The 20,436-nt window shown below is 36.7% G+C and overlaps 3 protein-coding genes across 5 annotated transcripts; all 3 read right to left on the bottom strand.

The window, feature by feature from the left end:
• Positions 1-869: 869 nt before the first annotated feature.
• On the bottom strand, positions 870-8,347 carry znf740b (zinc finger protein 740b). Of its 2 annotated transcripts, XM_056732890.1 has the most exons (7): positions 7,703-8,347; positions 6,423-6,572; positions 5,634-5,849; positions 5,152-5,286; positions 4,900-5,029; positions 4,437-4,555; positions 870-2,138 (listed from the first exon to the last, which is right to left on the bottom strand). In XM_056732890.1, exons 2-7 carry the CDS (start codon positions 6,465-6,467, stop codon positions 1,968-1,970), a joined length of 816 nt encoding a protein of 271 aa, XP_056588868.1. In that variant the 5' UTR covers positions 6,468-6,572; positions 7,703-8,347; the 3' UTR covers positions 870-1,967. The 2 variants fall into 2 exon arrangements, with proteins under 2 accessions (XP_056588868.1, XP_056588869.1); XM_056732891.1 differs by lacking the exon at positions 6,423-6,572.
• A 135-nt stretch (positions 8,348-8,482) lies between these two features.
• On the bottom strand, positions 8,483-14,662 carry csad (cysteine sulfinic acid decarboxylase). 2 transcript variants are annotated; one of them, XM_056732889.1, is made up of 14 exons: positions 14,529-14,662; positions 13,386-13,516; positions 13,141-13,267; positions 12,721-12,811; positions 12,175-12,397; positions 12,007-12,086; positions 11,878-11,932; positions 11,547-11,663; positions 11,295-11,359; positions 10,049-10,130; positions 9,645-9,844; positions 9,401-9,452; positions 9,229-9,318; positions 8,483-9,115 (listed from the first exon to the last, which is right to left on the bottom strand). In XM_056732889.1, the coding sequence occupies exons 1-14, from the start codon at positions 14,548-14,550 to the stop codon at positions 8,942-8,944; spliced, it is 1,509 nt and encodes a 502-aa protein (XP_056588867.1). In that variant the 5' UTR covers positions 14,551-14,662; the 3' UTR covers positions 8,483-8,941. The 2 variants fall into 2 exon arrangements, with proteins under 2 accessions (XP_056588867.1, XP_056588866.1); XM_056732888.1 differs by having other exon boundaries at positions 9,645-9,868.
• A 982-nt stretch (positions 14,663-15,644) lies between these two features.
• On the bottom strand, positions 15,645-19,161 carry zgc:174906 (uncharacterized protein LOC571548 homolog). The gene is made up of 4 exons (XM_056733441.1): positions 19,067-19,161; positions 17,376-17,759; positions 17,162-17,230; positions 15,645-17,080 (listed from the first exon to the last, which is right to left on the bottom strand). Exons 2-4 carry the CDS (start codon positions 17,701-17,703, stop codon positions 16,800-16,802), a joined length of 678 nt encoding a protein of 225 aa, XP_056589419.1. The 5' UTR covers positions 17,704-17,759; positions 19,067-19,161; the 3' UTR covers positions 15,645-16,799.
• Between the last annotated feature and the right edge of the window lie 1,275 nt (positions 19,162-20,436).

The following is a 20,436-nucleotide window of genomic DNA, read 5'->3' on the forward strand; positions in this document are numbered from 1 at the left end:
CCCTCTTCTGCCGTATTAATTGATCCACCACACTAACGGTAGTGAAGTTAGCAAGTTCTGGATAAAATTCAATATACCAACAATCCCCTGCTATTACAGTTACGTTTAATGATAACATGTACTGTATGCTAGCTTTACTTACCAGGTAACTTTACGATAGCATCAGCCTCATCTTCTGGAGTTTCTATAACGGTCGTGTCATCTGCTGTAGATGAAGTGTAACCCGAAGCTGCTGTAGCTTTAGGGGCAGGCATCCGAAAACACTCAAAGAGTGTACTTTGAGTCTGCTTTCGTTTAATATCTTCTAATTAAGATTCAGAATAACGTTAATCTTGCGATGTAAAGACACTCGAGATGAATTTAAAACTTGCGCCGAAAAAGACCGCCAAGCAACTGCTTTTCCTTGGTAGGTGACGTCAGATCCAGGTCACAGGCCACGGAAGCCCCAATGGTCCGAAAACGTTAGTGATTTGCAATCGCAACACAGACGGGGTGAATTTATGAATGAAAGTTCTGTCACAAAACGATGTTGTTACGTATACCCCTTTTTAAGAGGGTATACGGAAATCCTTTGACTTTCCTACTGGGTATACGGCGTATACCTGCGTATCACGTAGACTACACCACTGCTCGCAGCATATGCAAGATAAACTCTATATATTTTTTAAGTATGCATGTTCCTTGGGAGTCGATCCCCTGACCTGGCTTTGCTGATCTCATGCTCCACCAGTTGACTTCAATTGTAAATCAAAAAGGAGTAAAATAGATGCCTTGTTTTTAGAAAAGAAAATGTATTGTCAACATAGTGCCTTATCGGGATAAGAATAAAGTTTAATTGTTTGTGAATGGTAAAAAATGGCACACAGGGATGTTTTTCTTACAACAAAATGATTTCATTGGTTTAAACAATTACAAGTAATATTTTACAGTATGCACTAAACAAAAGGGACATGCATTCAAATTTAGGTAAAAAACAAGGAAGCCACTACATTAAACAGTGGCAGCAGTCTAGTCCAACTACAATTTCTGAAAAAATATATTAACTCAAGCTCAACCGTGAAAAACTGTGTTCAAGGGTAAAATGAAACATGAAACCTCTGTGAAAAGTTTTGATATAATCATGTCTCTCTACAAACTGTACAACCTGTTAAAAGGTTTTAATGTGATTCTTGGGTCGGCTTTGTCAATCCAGTGGCTTATGTGAAACTGAGATGCCAACAGAATTGGCACATGAGTCACATCATACTGCAAACTTCACATCAATCCATGTTGAAATCTCTAATTGATTCTCTAATACTCAATAAAAAGTCAGTGTTCATATTAACCGAATGGCTAACATTAATAGTTTGACAAATGTGCAGGCTCAACAAAATAATGAAAAAACAAGCTCTCCCATGGATACGCTAAAAACTACGTTCCAGATGTTTCTCCTAAAACCATTAGGCCGGTGTAAAACTGTCAATGTTCACAAGCTTTTATCACAGTATTAAATGAGAATACTCTCTTGAAATAACAGAAAAAAATATTAATTCATGAACACAGGAGAAAATGTATTGTATCATGATCCATCTACTGTCTCTACGTCTAACTGCTTGGAGAAAGGCTTTGTGCGACAACAGATGAGGTTGTGAATTATTATTTTTATTCACAGTTTGGAATGCCGAAATCCCCAAGAACCATCGTTACGAGTTTACCCAAACTACACCCCTCAACAGGAACTACGAAAGGAAGTCATTCTCTAGCCATTATTGCCTGGACTGGGTGAAGAACTAACCCATCTGCTGATGACAGTACCATCTACCAAGATTAAAAGTACAAAATATGTTGTTTTCCAGAGTCTAACTGTATAAAAGATTTCACTCTTGTTGATTCATTCGAGTTTAAAAGCTCAAGTCAGTTCTGGTGCCAAACTGCATGTTGGCCGCAGCGAGTCCATTTTGTTTGTTGTACGAGCGTTCAGAGGGTCTTCACACCGCCAACCTGCTGTTGTTTGTCTGCAGTGGGCTCCAAGAAGCCGTGTGCTGGGAGGGGTCCTGAGAATACGGCCGTCTCTCGCAGCACGGCTGGTTCTCCTCTTTTGGGACCCCCACGGCACACAAACGCCGATGACGTAGTAACCGGTCGGTTCTGGAAAAGTTCTGTGACAGAAGAAGTTTAGATTATTATGTGTGTAAGCGTTCATGTGGTGAAGTGATTTTTGATTCGACCAGTGGTCACCACGTGGTATTTACTTTTTGATAAAGTTACACAATTTAAAGGAGGGATGAATTAAAATCACAATTTTAAGACTCGCCCACTGGTTCGCGCATGACAATTCTGAAGTGGCACAGAACTAGATAGAGATAAACAAACATGCCGTTAAAGATAGCTAAATATTGTGCCACCCCTGGTTGCTGTATAACCTTCTTTCGGATTCCGATATTAGGACTGCGAGGTTAAAGTAAATTTTTTAAGACATTTCAGCTCATGTGGGTAAAAACATGAAGCGTTTGTTCGTTTAATTTCTCCGAGGATTCCTTCGTGAACAAGGCAGTGTCCGACACTGGATTTGTGGAATGACTACAATTTTAAATCAGTGCCGAGTCGTGAATATTGGATCCGATAGGAATGGTGCAGCAATCTTATATGAGTAAACATTTTTGTACTATGGGTCACCATGCTTTGTTAGATATCGCTTGATGTGCCCAGAGCACTTTTGCACGAGATTAGTATTACCTGGGAACCTCTAGTCATTTGTAATACTTGCAGAGGTTGTATGTGATCTTAAGCCCATGCGAATCGCCATCGCTGTGATTTGGTGGGCCCATATATATTTTTTTTTAAGGTTTTATCCACCGTTTGCGAATACTGAAGGCTGTTTTTAAAGTGTTTTGGTATTATTTCGGGTGCTTGGTGATATTCATAAGTTACCGGGAGTCTCCCATTTGTTTATTTATCGTGGAAACTCTCGTAACATTTGAGACCCGCGATCGCAGTGATCTTTTTTCCGATTCACGATCACGGGTCTCAAATGCAGACAGGTACGGTCATATATCATCAAACGCAATACAACTATAGACTATACAAACTATACAAAAAGCCTTGCCATCACATCTGGGTAATAAGTCAGTAAATTTGAGTAAAATCATCCCGTGCAATTTGCGTCACATGAAATACTAATGTGAGGAGGTCATTTATAAATCACAGGAGGCCTTTAGATAATACTGATGCCGTGCGAAAACTGTGAATGGTGCTAATGTGTAACCTAACGTTACGTCTCTAACCATATTCACAAAAGGCTCCAACAACGCAAACTGCTATACAATCATAGCAGTGGGCGCTTACTTATAAAGTCTCTAATGCGGCACGCCCATTAAAGCGTTTGCAGAGCTGGCCTCAAAACCTGTGTAGAAAATATCCTATTACTTATTGATTTTGATGTTTTTGAATGTAAAAAAAAAAACATGCGAACGTTATAAGTAGACTTCATATAACAGTATAAAACAATAAACAAGCACAATTCATGCGACCTTAAGGTTAGTTATGTGTTCTCGTGGTAAAGGGGAACCTGTAAGATTAAGTCACACATAAGTTTTAAAAGTGTACGGCCACACGCAAAATTAAGAGCCCATTCCAAATTTTCCAAATGTAATCAATATTTCTACGGTAGATGTATTGTGGCCATTTCAGTCCAGTGTCTGTTGAATTTCAACAAAAGGAACCTCAGGAGAGGCATAAAGTCATCCAAAAACAATTTGGCTGACAGCATGACACATGAAAACACTGATAAAAATTACATTTTTTTTTTACTTTTCTAAATACAAATATTGCTGTTATATTGTTTAAAAGTGAAAATTAACTTGTTTTCTTTGCAGAATTTGAGGTCTGAAAAATACAGAGCATCTTTTCTAATGTTTCTGTTCTACAAATAGAAGTGTTCTGCCATATGGCGATTTTGCGCTCCAGACGAGTTCGAGTCCCGGCTCATGGTCCTTTCCCGATCCCACCCCCTCTCTCACCCACTTCGTTTCCTGACCTCTCATTGTTACTGTACAAATTAAGGCCATCAAAACTGATAATTTTACCTAACCACATACCTATAAACATTAATTCAGAAAATGAAAATAATTTTGAAATGGTCTCTTAATCTTTTCGATGGCTGTATCTATTGTCACCAGATGGAATTGACAAACTTAAATTATAATAAATAATAATTGTTTTCAAACCGCTTTCCCAAACATCTTTCCCTTGTGTTATTGGATACCAGTCAAGGAAATATACCTCCAAGTATATTAGTGTTTGCATAGTAAAATGCGATTAAAAAATTGAATTTTACATTGAAAACATGACACATGTCATAAAGAGACATGTGACAGTCTGACAAACATTATCGTTTTAATGTCCTTGTCAGTAAAAGATGACGGTAGAAAAGTGGATAAGTGTGTGTCTTATCTCACCTGTTGGCATCGGTCGCACTGATAAGGCTTCTCGCCGCTGTGAACCCGCTTGTGTCTCTCCAGGTGATAACGCTGTATAAACCTCATGTCACACATATCACATCCAAATGGCTTCTCTCCTAAACACAAACACAGACCCCTATATGTTTTTTGAATCAAAATTTCATTATATAAAAGTTTTTTATGCATTTAATTAACAGGAAACACGAAATAAGATCGGGAAATGTTCTGTACTTGAAACTGCATCGTCCACATGATGAATGTTTAAAGGAGTAGTTCACCTCAAAATAAGCCACCTTTGGCTTTATAAAGTAGGAATAAAAATTACTACGGAAAGTCAATGGGCACATATTTTAAAGTGAACTACTCCTTTAAACATTTAAACAAAGAGTGTGTGCCTAACCACAAAACCAAATCTCTGAGTGGTAAGAGACATCTTAGAGAGAATAGAAACGTTCATTACCCGTATGGGTAAGAATGTGTCGTTTCAGATGGTAGCTGCTGCGGAAGGCGCTGTAGCAGTGCTCACAGATAAAGTTCTTTTGCACTTGAGAGCTGAGCGAGATATCGTCGTTAACATCAGGCATCTCCATCTACTCATACACAAGATAACAGATCATGCACATTCAGTCGGGACATTAATATGAGCGGCATTAGTAAATGTCATTAACAGACAAACCCGCAGGATAATAGATTTAACAGACTGAGCGCTTGCCTGGGGTTTTTCTCTCATTTTGGAGGGAAGCCCTGACTTCCTGTTCTTCTTCTTTGGCTGGACGTTTTGGCTGGCCTGCATGTCTTTTTCATCCAAGAGCCGGGACGAGTGAAATTCCCCGTCCTTGCGGATGAGCTGATGAGAAACGGGGAAATGTTGGTTATGGGTTAGAAAGCGAGTCATTTTACAAAATGTAAGGCTAACTGGCATAAACCCTTAGTAATCACTACAGTAATCACAGAAAGTGTTGTAGACTCAATTCCTCTTAAAAAGAAAAAAACTCAGACAAACCGAAGTAAAGAATTCAAACCCAAAACCGTAAAAGTGGGCATTGCATTCAGACCACTACCTGACAAGGTCTCAGTTCACTTCAAACCCAACGTTTTGTAATCCGCTTTCAAATCCCTGAAATGAATCAAGTGTGAACAGTACTGAAGGGAACTGAATGGCTACACATGATTAATGTTTTTTTTTCTTCTTACCAGTGGTGGGCAGCTGATTCCTGAAGGTAGCACCATGTGGCCATGTTGGTTCTGGGTGTCCTGATTATGGTTGTGATTGTTGTTGTGATTGTGACTGTGATTGTTTTCTCTCTGTCCATGGCCCAGATGAGAGCTCATCTTCCTGTTATTGGGCATGGAGCCGGCCTGCATGAGCGCCATGCTGGACAGCACCGCTTCACAGCCCAGCAACCCAGCCTGTGTACAGGCACAACAACAAATAAACAAACAAACTGTGTTTATTAAGAGTAAAGCAACAATGCTTTCCAGAGTCACCTCTTGTGCAGCTTTGAGATTTAACTTTCAATTTGGGACCTAAATGGCAGTTAAGAATTGTCTAGTTTCTTTGCTTTATAGTTTTTTGGAACACTACAAATGAATTGCTCATAGCAGACAGACATTGATAAAACGACAAGTCAAGGAAACATAAAAATGAATCCGCTTGTGCCATCTATCGTTTCATTTAGTCTCACTAGAAAAAAAGTTGTCACAGGTGGTTAAAGAAAATGTTGAATGCTCTCACATTTGTAAGACGATTTGGTTACTAAGTGCATGAATGTAAATGTAAAGGAGAAAATAATGCTTTAAAAAACAGCTTTAATCCAATTCCAAAACCGCATTTACGTAAATTCTTTAAACAATTTATGTAAATTCTGTGGTCACAGAGAAGCTGGAAGGTGGAAATGATTTGTAATCAGTTAAAAATGGAAACTTAAAAAAAAGGTGAATGTAGGGAAAAAGCAAATGAAATAGGGAAAAACAAACACTAACCCATTTCATGTGATCTCGCACTGAGCTGTTGGAAAGATGTGACATCGCAGTGGCGAAAGTGTGTGTGTGTTTTGGGGGACAGAGAACTTCGCTCTGGGCTGGAACAATGTTTAGAGACCACACAAGCCCCAATCATCAGGGGGCCCAAGCCTAGAAACAGAAGGGGTGGTTTATAAAGCCAGGGTAATATTCATCTCTGTCTATCAATCTATGCCACATATCCAGCCCACCACTAACAGACTGAGGACAATTACAGCGTTTATCCGCTGGAATCAGACTTTTTCTTAGCCTTTATTGCCAAACCTCAGTTTATATAGGCTTAATGGAATGTGTTTTTAAGCCATACTTTGGCTTGAGTAATTGTTAAGTCACATTTACAGCAGTCAAGAATGACGTCTGGAAATGAATCCGTACAAAATGGTAACTGAACGGAATGGAATCTCACAGGCTCGGTCACACAAAAAAATGTGTAAAAACACATTCAAGTATTTATACACTATTAATTTGGATCATCTTAGGGTTTTGGAGTTCACTACAATATAAATATATATATATATATTACCCACCACCCCTTAGTTTTATTCCACTACATGCTTTATCCTACTTTGCTTTCAAGTTCTTAAAGAACCTGTCAGTTTATAGAAAATGATCAATCATGGAAAATATACAGATCATGTAGCATGACAATACATTGCAGTACAAATGATGTAGATGATGTACAAAAAAAATAAGTTACATATAAATAAAAAAACAAAATGAGACGGTAAAAATAGGATATTGTAAACATCAATTCATCTGCAACACTGAAACTTCAACCAATCATTCTTCTGGCAGTTAACATTTATTTCGGGAGACAGAAAATAAAATTGCATCAGTATTATCATATGTCAGACAGAACGCAGGCCCAAGCAACAAGATAAAACAAACTTTTACAAGAAATAGATTGAATTTATTAAATAGACACCACAATAATTTAATCAGTCTGGCTTGCAACCAGATGTGCTGATATAAACGGCATGCATATCAAAGCAAATACTGAAAGCAACACAGTACGTACATTTAGATCTAAGGAGCTGAATTAAATGCATTCCTCTCCTATCTAATCTCCAAAAACATTACTCATGTAAAGCCCTTTCCCATCCATTCATCCTCTGCAGCGCACAACAGGGCGTGAGTTCACCGTCTATATAACTTCACAATACGATGCATTTTTAAATGAATATTATGTGTAACGCAGTTATAAATCAATTAAAAACTCCACGTGTATGCATTTGGTTTACCTTCCTCTTTTATAATACTGCAATATTTTCTTGTCGCACTTGCAAATTTTTCAGTTTACAAACACAGGAAACGTTACCGGAAGTGCCCTCTAGGGAGAGCGTCCATCACGTGACCACCACACCAGGAGCAAAATACGGGCTATTTCCGGTGTCAATAAAGTCCACGTTCCAGAATCTGACGTGTTCAACTGTTATGAGGGAATATTTTTGAAATACATTAAAGAGAATAAATCAGCTGCTTGCTGGGAATTTAACGAAGTTTTGAAGTCTGACTTTTATTATGTCTTTGGGAAATCGTTAGATATAACGATATTTTTGAAACGCATTGGTTATTTTCAAGTTTCAAAACGAACTAAAATCAAATATAATAATTTTCAGCATATGATAAATTGACCTACAGTCTAGGTAAGAACCTTTTACATGGCTTTTGAATGACACAACATTACGCAGCCAATGTGTTCAACAAAATGACACAATGCAGGTATTTACAACACATTTTTTACTTATCGTCAGCTAATTTTAAAATATCTGTTTTAAATGGTTAATACAAATACAAAATAAAACAATTGACAAAACATTATTAGGATTGTCTATATGCTATATCAGGCTAATGAACTGTACTGTATAGGCCTACCGACAAACAAACAAACTTTAACATAATACTTTAAGGTGCTGTAATCTTTTTCAATATCAATTGTTCTGATAAAACATGTATAAAATGTCCCTATTACCAGACAGGTATCATTAAAAAAGTGTCTAAAGAATAATGAAAAGGGGAAAAGCAGTCAGCATATTTTTAATAAATAAAAACAAGCCTGTATAAGAAAGTTTCTGCCCAATAATCAATTCACATTTGTGGACATGTTTCTAAAGAGAGGAGACTTGGAGAGAGGGCATGTGCTTGAATGGATAGGGCAGTCTATTTCACTAAGGAGTCTTTTTAGACTCATTCACTTTATCAACCACTTTAAGAACAGAGAGCAGATTATATTTTGCATTATTGAAAGGGACACACAAAGACTTAGTCATATACTGTATATACTGTACTTATAGTTCTGTCCATGCCCTACTTTTATCGGAGTTCATTATAATTGAGGATTAATTTACCTCTGTGGGTTCTTAATGTTTCTTTAAATATTTTGAAAATTACTTATTGTGAATGAATTGGACGTAAAAATAGCTACAATAAGGCAATGAGCGAGGCTGAATGTGTCTTGACAGCATACGTTTCCAAAGTAATTACAGGTCGTTTCCTAATCTCTCTATCTCATCTAGAATGGAATCCATGTCTTTGGTGGTGAGCCGATGAGAAACAACAACCATCCGGAAGAAGTTGACATGTCCCTCCATGGGCTGGTAGCCCATCATCATTGTTCCACATTTCATCATTCTTTCTTTGATACTTGGTGCCACCTGGTGGTATAGTTTGGTAATAACAATATAATTTCTGTCCTTAAAAGTTCTGTTAAGAAATTCAATTTTGTGAAATAAAATATGGCATTCAGGTACATTTTAACAAAACCAACCTTTGATAGTCTTTCCTGGTAATCTGGGCTGTGCAGTTTCCCTCGGAGACTGGGGGGTATGTACCAGAAGCATACGTTCACAAACTGCCTCTGATAACAGGACACAACCCATATTTAAATCTACAACCATTATACTGTTTTAACATACATGTTTGTTTAGGTTTTTACACACCTTAGAGACCAGCTGGAAATTTGGCCTCTTCTCAATTTCTTCTACTAAATACCTGGTGAACACATGAATAAAGAATTTCCCACACAGTCCACAATGTAAAAAATACTAATATTTGATTAAATTGATATACTGAATAATTAAAGTAATTATCTAACTAGTAAAATGCAACAATTAAAAACTGAGCATGTAATCATGAATTTATAATGACATTATCAGCATTAAAAGCATTCAGATGCATCGATACCTTGCGAGGGAAAATGCATTGTCTACACGTTCTGCAAGCCCATGTGATCCAATTGCCTTCCACATCAACCACAGCTTCAAACAATCCACCTTTCGCCCACACTGGATAGATTTGTCTCCTGTGTCTAGGCTTGTATCATAGAATTTATCTTGCTGGAACAAGTAAGTGGCTCTGGCACTGTGACAGTGCATCAGCAGATTCTTCAGAGGATAAAAATTACAAATCTGTGATTGCATTCATAGAAACAGAAGCATGGCTTGGTTGGTACTACAGTTCGCGTGAAATACTTATTTATAGCCTAGTCTATATACACAATTTTTGGATGAGTTAGTGAAAAATGTAGATGAATGATTAGTTTAGTCATAAAAAGACAATAAAGTGCTACGTTTAACAAGCGTTCTTACCGTGGTATCTCTGAACAAAACCACAGAGCACTGCAAGCCAGCTAGAAGCATTTTGTGAGGGTTCCAGGTTACAGAGTTGGCTCTGAATAGAATAGAAAAAAAGTTGTTATAGACTCAAAGATGTTTGAAAAGATGTTTGAACAATCAAACAAAGATGTTTGATTGTTGTAGTTCCGTAGTTCCCAAACTGGGATATGCATTTCTTAATTTAGGGGTAAAATTCATTTAAACTGAGTTTGTGTTCTTCTCACAGACAAAAAAGGCAAAATAAAAAAGTCTTTTTATATTTCTTTCTTCTGTTGAACACAAAATAAGATATTTTGAGGAATCTAGAAAACCAAACAATTCTGGGTAACTTTTGATTATCATTGCAATTTTTCCTACTATGGTAGTCAATGGTGGCTAAGAACTCTTTGGTTACAAGTATTCTTCCAAATATATTTCTCTGTGTATAAAAATATGTATAAAGAAATGTATACATATTTGGAACAACTCGAGGGTGAGCAAATGATGACAGAATTTTGGGTGAACTGTCCTTTCAACAAACGTCCTAGGGGACTTCAAATTGTTTGAATAAGGAATAAGAACTAAAGATATCTCTTCGTGTTTGGCACATTTCTTTTAAATGGATACACAACCTTTAGTTATGCCAAGTTTGGTAAAAAAATGAGTTTTTGGGCCTTCATATATTCACAAAAAGGTTAAAATTCACTGGCCTAGATTAATATATTATATATAGCTTCCCAGCAAGCAATAGCCGTCATTTCAATGTCTAGGTTAAATATAGACCCGATATAGTCCGGCTATGTGTAACCCACGTTTATCTAAAATAACATTTAATCTGGTTAAATTTAATTTTATCCAAAATAACTTGAGATGTATGGTATTCCATCATGTAAGCAAAGTCAACTGTGATGACGAGGTGTTTGGTTTGCTTTAGTTGACATGTTATATGTGTAGTCTGTGCGCAGACACGATGTAGATCATAGTAAGACGGGCTATTAGATTTTCACTGACAGCCCAAATTCAGCCTTGTTTTAGCCTAGACGTCTGGGCTGGGTTTAGACGGCTAATAGATGTCTTTTAAACCGAAAATTACTTGCTGGGCTTAGTCTGTGTGTGTAGTATAAATAGTCTAAATAGAGGGGGTAGACAGATAGATGTTTGTTTTTTTCGAGGGGTACGCGTTTACTAAACTCATTTTCCTACGAGCTTGTTCTGTCAGCTCATAGCGCATAGTTCAAACCTTTCTAGCCCAGAGACCAGTTGTCTGTGTTTTTTGGAGAACAGCACGCTTCCGCCCCATGCAGCCTGCAAATGAGAGAGGAGAGGATGGGATGGGATCCAGATTGAAATGTTCGAAAGCAAAAAAATTTACATTTGAAGTGCAAACAACAGCATATCTATAGAGTTGTGGCATGAACATTTCGGGATAGACAAGCAGTGACTTATGGCTGTATTGTGTAATTGTTACATAAGGTATCTGTGCTAAACGTACATCTACATGCATCCAGATGCCGTTCCTTTCACTTATGTCGGCGATATGGTTCAGGGGATCAAAGGCTCCCTGCACTGTGGTACCTGCTGTGGCATTGACAAAAAATGGTACAGCATCCTGAGAGGGAGACGTTAGAAAAACACTGTTAACCTTTGACCTCTAGATACTTAAAGGAATAATTCAGAAAAAAAAATAACTTCGGTAATCATTTATTCGCCTATCGTTGTTCATAATCCGTGTGACTTTTATTCTTCCAGGGCACATAAAATGAATAGCTTTACATCTCTTTGTCTTTTGCCACCGTAATGATAGTGGGAATTCAAATATTTACCTGGGATTTTGCCTGCACGATTTTTGCTTCCAGGTCTTCTGGTATCATGCTACCCCTGTGATGTAAGAAGCAGAATATGTTGAACCACTGGTCTCTTGCCCCCTGCTTGAAAAAAGAACCCACCCGTACCTTTCATCCGTCTTCACAATGAAAACATTATCCGTCCCAATACCGAGGAAAGCAGCAGCCTTTTTCATGGAATAATGACTCTAAAATAAAAAATATATAATAATGAATTACAACAATCGCAGTAACAAAAATCACAAAACGACTCTAAAAAAAGATATGTCTCTTTACTTGCTGTGATGTAAATATAGCCAGGCGAGGTATGGCCCACAACCCTTGTGTCTTTATATTGGGAAAGGCCCAGTATCGTGCTGTGTTCATGGCATACATGTTGGACACGGAACCGCCAGGACAGAATATTCCATCTCCTTCTGACCATCCGACCAGAGAGCGAAGCTTGCAAAGCACCTCCTCCTCCATCAGGACAAACACAGGAGCCACTTCGTATGTATATCTGTAATGACTTCACACTGAGTATGTTGTGCATTGATCAGCCATTGTATGTACATGCATTCAGGCGAAAATATGTTTTGAATTGCCTATAATATAGACAAGTTGCCTTGTGCGTGTCATATGGCACAATCTGATAACTTTAAGTGCAGATAGGTAACTTATTACTGTGACAGCATACTTTAATGGAAAACTACAGCATCAAAGAGTAACAGTTCACATAAAATGTCAGATCAGTGGGTTTTTAAACTGCCTATAGATCATTCAACAGCTTCTGGGAAACTTTGAGAAACGTATTTCTTCTGAAAGAAGTTCACCCAGACGTACTGGCTGGTGTTGAGGGTCTCAGTGAGGAGTCGTCCCGTCAATGCATGGTAGTCCACACCAGCAAAAAGCTGATTAAAGAACCGAGGATGACCTGTGACACCACAAAAAAAACACCACAAATGCATGATGGAAGTGGAGGAGACATTGTAATTCAAGAGATAGTTCAACCCAAAATGTACTCAATTCTCATGTCAATTCAAACCTGTATGACTTTCTTATGCAGAACACAAAATAAAATATTTTGAAGAACGTTGGTAACCAAACAACACGGATATTTCTTGAAATATCTTCTTTTTTGTTCAGAAAAATTCATAAACAGGTTTTGAACGGTCAATAGCTGATTTTTTGGTGAACTATCCCTTTGTGAAAACCCATATCAGTAAATAACTGATCTGAATGTGAGAAACGAACGTATCATACAAGTTTTAACGCTGTATCTCGCCACATCTTGCACTCGTTTCAGTAACTGTTCATGAGACTCTCCATGTTCTCTGAGCTCCAGGTCCAGCAGAGATCTCAATTGATCGGGCTCTCTCCACTCACACACCTGTGGAAAGACACACAGTTTAAAGAGTGTCATCAAACCACTATGAACTAAGATACATGATAAGATAAGAAGACACAAAAGTTGTTTAAAGACACGATAAATTCTTGAAAGACTTGACCTTCTGCTTGATGTCAGTTCCCTTGTGAAGTATCTCCTCTACAATCACTTTGAAAGCCTCGGTAAGGAACAACGTCCCATCTGATTCATAGATGTCTGGTTCTTCGTGGTGGACGTGGCCATTCATGTACTCTGTGGAATTCACATAACATCTCTTATCAAATAGACCAAGAAGTTGCTAAGAATGAGGGTTTATATAAAATCAACATTACAAAAACAGACAAATTTGATTAAATTTTATTATAAACATTAAAGAAATAAAAGAATAATAATTAAACAAATTCAAAGGAGGCGATTCATTAGACTCAGATGTTGGATTGCCAAGCATCGCATTCTAAAGCGCGTGATTAAATCAGATGTTAATGAAGCACCTTATTTCCAAAATACAATAAAACACCTTGTCAAACACTAGCTTTTTGTTTAAGTCTTCAAGTGTTATGTGACACGTTTTTAGGTTTGCGTCCATCAAGTTCCAGACTATGAATAAGACTTTTTACGCGCTGCGTTGCCTAGCAACTCGATGCGTATTGCTTTAAGAAATTCCATGGCACCGAACACAATGTTGTATGAGGAAAAAGTCATAAACCCCCCAATTCTTTTTTCCTGGAAAAGTAAATATGAAACCCTCATACATGATGGCTCTCAGAAGCTAAAACATTGTCTACAAACATTTGCTCGTTTTAAGAATCAAATATTCTTAAAATTAACAATTTCTGTCCTAAGGGCTTTGTGTCCTTCCACAAACAGAACTGTCTTCAATACGACAAACTAAAGGCATCACTTCGCATTTCCTGGCACTTATGCAATGCACTCTTCATAATTCACTTTGTGTGTCATTCCATTCCATTCCATTTTCTACCGCTTATCCGAACTACCTCGAGTCACGGGGAGCCTGCGCCTATCTCAGGAGTCATCGGGCATCAAGGCAGGATTGTGTGTCATTCCTTAAACTTAAAAAGTTTTGCGACTTTTTCCATTTTTTACTGTACTATTTTGCACGCGCAACACGAGCTTACTTGTATAGTAACAGTAACAGTGTTGCATCACCACAGCCAAACTGCACGATTCAGCAAAACTAAGAAAGCAGTGCATCTAAAAATCGTCATGCATACATTAAAAACATCTGGTAATTAAAACCTCTCACCTTTAGGAACGGATGAACTCATTGTTATGTGTTTTTCCTTATACTTAGCACATGCAATCTCTATGATATGTGATATCGTGAAGTATGCCTCTAAACCCCAGTGGTTCGATGTGAAGCCAGCATGTATATATAGGCTATGCGCACGCACATCGTCATTCAAGTGACAGTCTAATAGGATTAAAATGATATGGGTGTGTCAACAAAAATCAATCGTTAACCCTAATCAGATCAACTTGGGTATGTTTTACGCTATTTTAAGTTTAACTTTGAGTAACATCAGTATTATTCTTTAAATGATGTGCTTTTTTGGAAAATTATGGAATCTTTCCATAACATGGCATTTTACCTGCTTCTCAAGCTTTGGCGGGTTTAACTAGTAGGGTGCTGCATCCCATTGGATAAAATTAAACTTAAAATTATGGTTATTCTGGCATACAACGAAGACTGATCATACTAATACAAATTGAATAACTAATTGGCAAATAATTACCTGTTACCTAAATGAGAGGTACAACGTTTAACACCATCCTAACACTGCAGTGTTGTTCTGAGTTCACATTAGAGGTACATTTGCTGATGAAAGAGAGATAGATCCATTCCACCTATGTTTGTCTCATTGCGCAATGAGCCTACACTCACTCACAAGTTTAAATAGAATGTCACAGGGTTCAAAAAGCCTGGCATGTATGGAACAATAGCAATCTGATGTCTATTAGAAAGCCTTTTCTTAAGGAAATATGTAAATGTGTATGCAAATTTATTTTAAGGATGAGGTTGATAATGAGGATTTTATAGAATGAAGTACCTTAGAAAATAAATGCTTAATCTATACTACCAAAAAAAGAACATTTACTTTTTTTCTTTTTATGATAAAATGGGCCAACTCTCCATTCCACTAGAAATATATACTCAAAACCTCCAAACTATACCAAAACATTCAAACGAACAGTTACTATTTCTCAGAGCCATTTTTCCGCATGAAAATATACTTCAGAAACCAGATTTTATGAGCCCCAGCTTATAAAACAATAAACAATACATAATCAAAAATATCTAAAGTGATAGATTATCACTTTTTGATTAACCTCAAACCAGAATCACAATTAATGACAATAATTAACTATTTGATCATATTTATTTTTCATTTTTTTACTTAAAATAAAAGGATCCCATCACCTGAAACATAAATCATATACAAAACAGAAATGAGATGTGAATGAAAAATAGCATTTACAGTGAAAGAATATATCCACACATAATTTTTCCATAAATTTAAGCATCTTGTTGACATTGAAATGAATGGACCCATGTCAGGTTGGAATGTAGAAAAATGGTTTTATAATCCAAATTCAAAAAAATTCCACAAGGTCTGACAAGGCCAGATGCTGTTAAATAACCAGCCTGCGCAATGGAATTGTACAAAGCTCCGCCTCCAGTCCCATCACATGCTTGGCAGGAAAAACAAGGGTGAACACGGGTGAACCACCCGGGTGAAAATGCATCAGGGTGAAACAACGTGATACTTGCGCGAGAGATCAAAGGTCTCCACAACGTTGCCAGATAGCGGTTTCTGTTGGAACATAAATCTTTTAAAACTTCTGTCATAAACATGAGGCCTTCCTTATCTGTTCACGGAATTACTTCAAGTTTTAAAACTCAGATAAAAGCCTTCACATTTGTTTAACAAAATGGAATTGTACAGTTTTGTTGAATTTATTACAGCTGAACAACTGGGACGGTTCACCTGAGAAAAAAGTGATTATGTCTCATGTAAGTGCAAACATGGTTTAAAAATAAGACTGTACATGTTTTTTTAGATCTCATGTAAAATAAGCATAACAGAACAACACATATGGTGAGCTAATGTCATAAAAAAAACACAAAAATAAAACTATTTCTGAAAAGAAAAAGAAATGCTACAGACAAAACTCTACTGGCCAATTCATTCCTGGATTGATTTTCTTTGAAAAAGAAATTCTGAAACACAAAATTAAAAACAAAGTTTAAGCAAATGTTGAAATAACCTAAGAATCTGGACATTAGGTTTGAAATGCAAACATTAAAAAACACCCATATGATCTTTATCTTGTTGCATTGATGCTTATGTTGTACTTTTATGTAGCCTTTACTAAACAAACAACACAAAAAACTACAAAAAAAATAAGTAAACATCCATTATAACTGAATAGCAGTCATAGCTCCCTCTAGTGATGTGGTTGCATGTTTGCACTTGAAAACTGCTACTTGTATTACTCAGTGCTCACAGCAGCCTCAACTGCTTTTCAGGAGGAAGTTAATTTTTATAGGGTCCACACCGTTCTCCTCCTGGGTTAAAAGGTCATACAGATGGGCCGGCGTGGCCTCATTCCTCTCACGCATGCTCCAACGTCGTAACATGGCGAAAACACGGTCCGTGTGTTGCCTGTTGTCCTCTTCTATCTGTTGAAGCACAATGGTGTTCATATCAAGTGCCGTTATGCCCACCTGCTTCCAGCTGTTCCCAATCCAGCGGGCCACCATCATCATCTCCTTCTCGGTCACCAATCTGGAGTCTGCAGAGGAGAGCAAAGGTGATACTGCAGTTTGGTAATGAGGCGGTCATGATGCAAAACAGGTGTTTGCAGATGACTCACTGGTCATGCGCAGCCTCTTTTGGTTAACATTGTTTTCCAGCAGATCCTGTTTCCTCTTTCTTGTCGTTTCTGCTCAGTGAATATATTAAATACTCAGATAAAAATATAGGTTTTAAAGAAAAAATGTAATCAACAAAATAGTCTTGCTATTATAACATTGACTTCACTTTGGATATGCTTTACTTAAACTCATACAACAATCATTGTACATTACCTGTGGATTCTTGTATTGTTTGTTTGTTGATTGACAGATCAGACAAAAGCTCTTGTAGGTCTGGAAATGTCTCTTGCATGTCTTGACTTCTTAGCAGCCTTAGGAATTTCAGTGCACATTTGTCGTCTTTGTTAATCACACAGTCCAGGATATCCCGAATCTGCTCGGACCTCTTGCGAATATCTTTGATATTGTTATACTCATTATTAGACAATATTTTCTGGGAATGGCAGTGCTGCAGGACAAAATCCGGATCATCACCCAGGGATTTTATTAGATCGGTCTTTAGACTCTGAATGAGTTTGGTGCCATCTGCTGGTCCACCCATTGCATTTTATGCTTGAACAGTGACGTGAAGACTTCAGGATGAAGGCCTCCCTCCGGCTGTAACAAAACATACATTAGAAATTACATTGTGTGGTAAGTCAAGAAACATAAATAAAAAAACACTATAATTAAACAAATAAACTGGTTTATCAGATCAGAATATTTGGTGTTACTTTCAAAGTCTGATCAAGCTCACATACAATCCAAAATGGCATTAATATACCGGTTTGTTTGAATACAGTAATGTTAAAGTATGTCTTACGGACAATTTGTTTTATTATTATATATTATACATTGCATTTTATAGGTTTCATGTTTTTATTATTAGATATGTCTTATTTTTTAGATGAAGATAACACGATTTGAACATTATTGGTAAAGTGCCAGTAAAACTGCTCTCAATCTATATAATATGATTTGACAAGGGACACAAAAAGGTGTCTTAGATGAGACAATGGTGAGCATTTTAAAGCTAAAACATATTGCTTATCAAATTAAATTCTCTACATGGCATGAAAAAATAGTTTTATGTGAAATGCTGAAAAAGAGGCAACTTGAGGGGAAGGCAGTGTGGGGCATCACCTTACTTTAAAATGCCCACCACCTAACCGAAACCAGACGTCCCTCTGTGTGAGGTTTCAGCTGCAGCATCATTGGTGGATGGAGGCAAACTCAAGGAAGAACAATATCTTTGTGTGTAAACCCCTCCCATTGGCAAGATGTTGTGTTTATTAAACTGCAGGTGGTTTGTGATCACTTTCACATTATAAATATATGTAACTATTTATCATTAACTACACAACCTGCTCGCACAAAAACATATAAAAAGATTCTACGCTCAATATATATTAATGTTGGTATACAATATTGTACACTGCATCTCGTTTGAGCTCTTTCTACAAGGGACTTTCCATATACATACAAACGACGCATCGTTGTTTACTTTGAGACAAGGATATACATTTTTTTATAAAATTACTAGAAATCATTATTATTTAAGTCTTCTTTTTCACAAGTCATAGAATACTCTGAATCATTTGCAAGCACGCTGACCTGCATTTTATTGCATCTTTTTGAAAAACCGCCAAACGGAACGAACAAAGACCTTGCACATGTAACGTTATCAATAGATGGCAACATGCATCAGATCCTTTTGTAACAACAGCAAATTTTATACGCGCCTTTTCCAACGTTATTTACTTCGCACGCCCTTTCCATTGTTTTTCAAATTATCTGTTTTTGTGGCTGAAATTGAAAATATAAGATTCACGTGATTAACAATATTCTTAAAAACCCCACAAGAAATCCCCTACATCATAAAACAAGTGCTCTTCATATAGAGGGTACAAGAAAAGGTTGTTTACCTTAATGTGATAGAGGGAAAATGTTTAAACTCTTCTGCACTTCCTCCGTAGTCCGTATGCAAATAGAAATTTGATATTGATAATGCAGGTTGCTGCCCCCGCCCGGACAGAGACGGTTATAAACTATATCGTGACTATCAGCCATTTCCTTACACAGCATAAGGACATGTTTTTTTTCACTTGATTAAACTTTAAGCGTTTCTGTATTCTATTGCATGCTAAACAAAATTTCCCGCACATTGACCAACTGAATTAGCTACTCTAGTCTAGTGAGTCATGAATGGGTTTGTGATGATGAAATTCATAAACTTTGGAGGAGTAGTAGCCTTCTAGCACTAATTCTGAAACAGCAGTAATAAATTGTAAGTGAAGACGTTTTTTACAATGCCCTCTTATGAAAAAAGAGAAGCTTTTTAAAATGTGCTATGCTATTACAGCCTTATTTTTTTTAAACAAAAGAAAGCATACTTTCACTCTTCTTTCATGGGGGCCTTATTTTCAGAAATATACTGTACGTTTAGGAAAAGCATAGGCCGATAGATGTAAACTACTCCATGCAAAATGTAGGCTATACGTAAAACTTCCTTTTATAAACTAAAAATGTAGGCCAAATTAGTTAGTAGGCTATTAAAACACAGGTACTCTTACAAGTATAGGACTATTATTGCTAAACTTTTTTATCTTTTAATTTCATATTGTATACTTAAATGTAAGTATATAAACAATTAGAAACAATTAATAAAATTAACTTGAATACGCCATGTTTTTTTGTAACTGTGGTTTTTGTGTCCCCATCAATACAACATTCGTGTCCACTATCTGAAATCTGAAGTTTATTAGTTTTATTATTAATAGAAAATATTTGCAGACTGTTTTCATGTGACTGTATTTTTGACTGTCTCATAACATAAATTTGATGTGATCTGTGAAACTTTTTATGGAGAATGCTTTTAAGGTCAAATATTTCAAGTTGAACTATAATTGGTTGCAAATATCTGCTTTAACAAATGCCTCCAGATGTAATAGTTTTAGAAATATAACATGTAGAAGGACATATTTTATAACAACTCACCATTCAATTTATCAATAAGTCCCAAAATAAAAGTAATATGTCATGGTGACTTCATTAGGAAACATGTAACACAAAAAGATCACAGAATATATACAATTGATATACTATAAAATCAAGTAGCCTATGTACAAAACATAAAACCCAAACCCAAATCATGTTTTTTTATTAGGTTATTGTGTTTTTATTGTGTTTTATTGTGTTAGTTAGCTGTACTTTTTTAGTTATTATGGCTTAAATAAAAAAACAGCAGTTTGATTTATATTACTTGGAATGCACAATAAAAAAACATGTTTTTGGA

Source organism: Triplophysa dalaica, chromosome 20 (genome assembly GCF_015846415.1).
Source record: "Triplophysa dalaica isolate WHDGS20190420 chromosome 20, ASM1584641v1, whole genome shotgun sequence".
Lineage (NCBI taxonomy): Eukaryota > Metazoa > Chordata > Actinopteri > Cypriniformes > Nemacheilidae > Triplophysa > Triplophysa dalaica.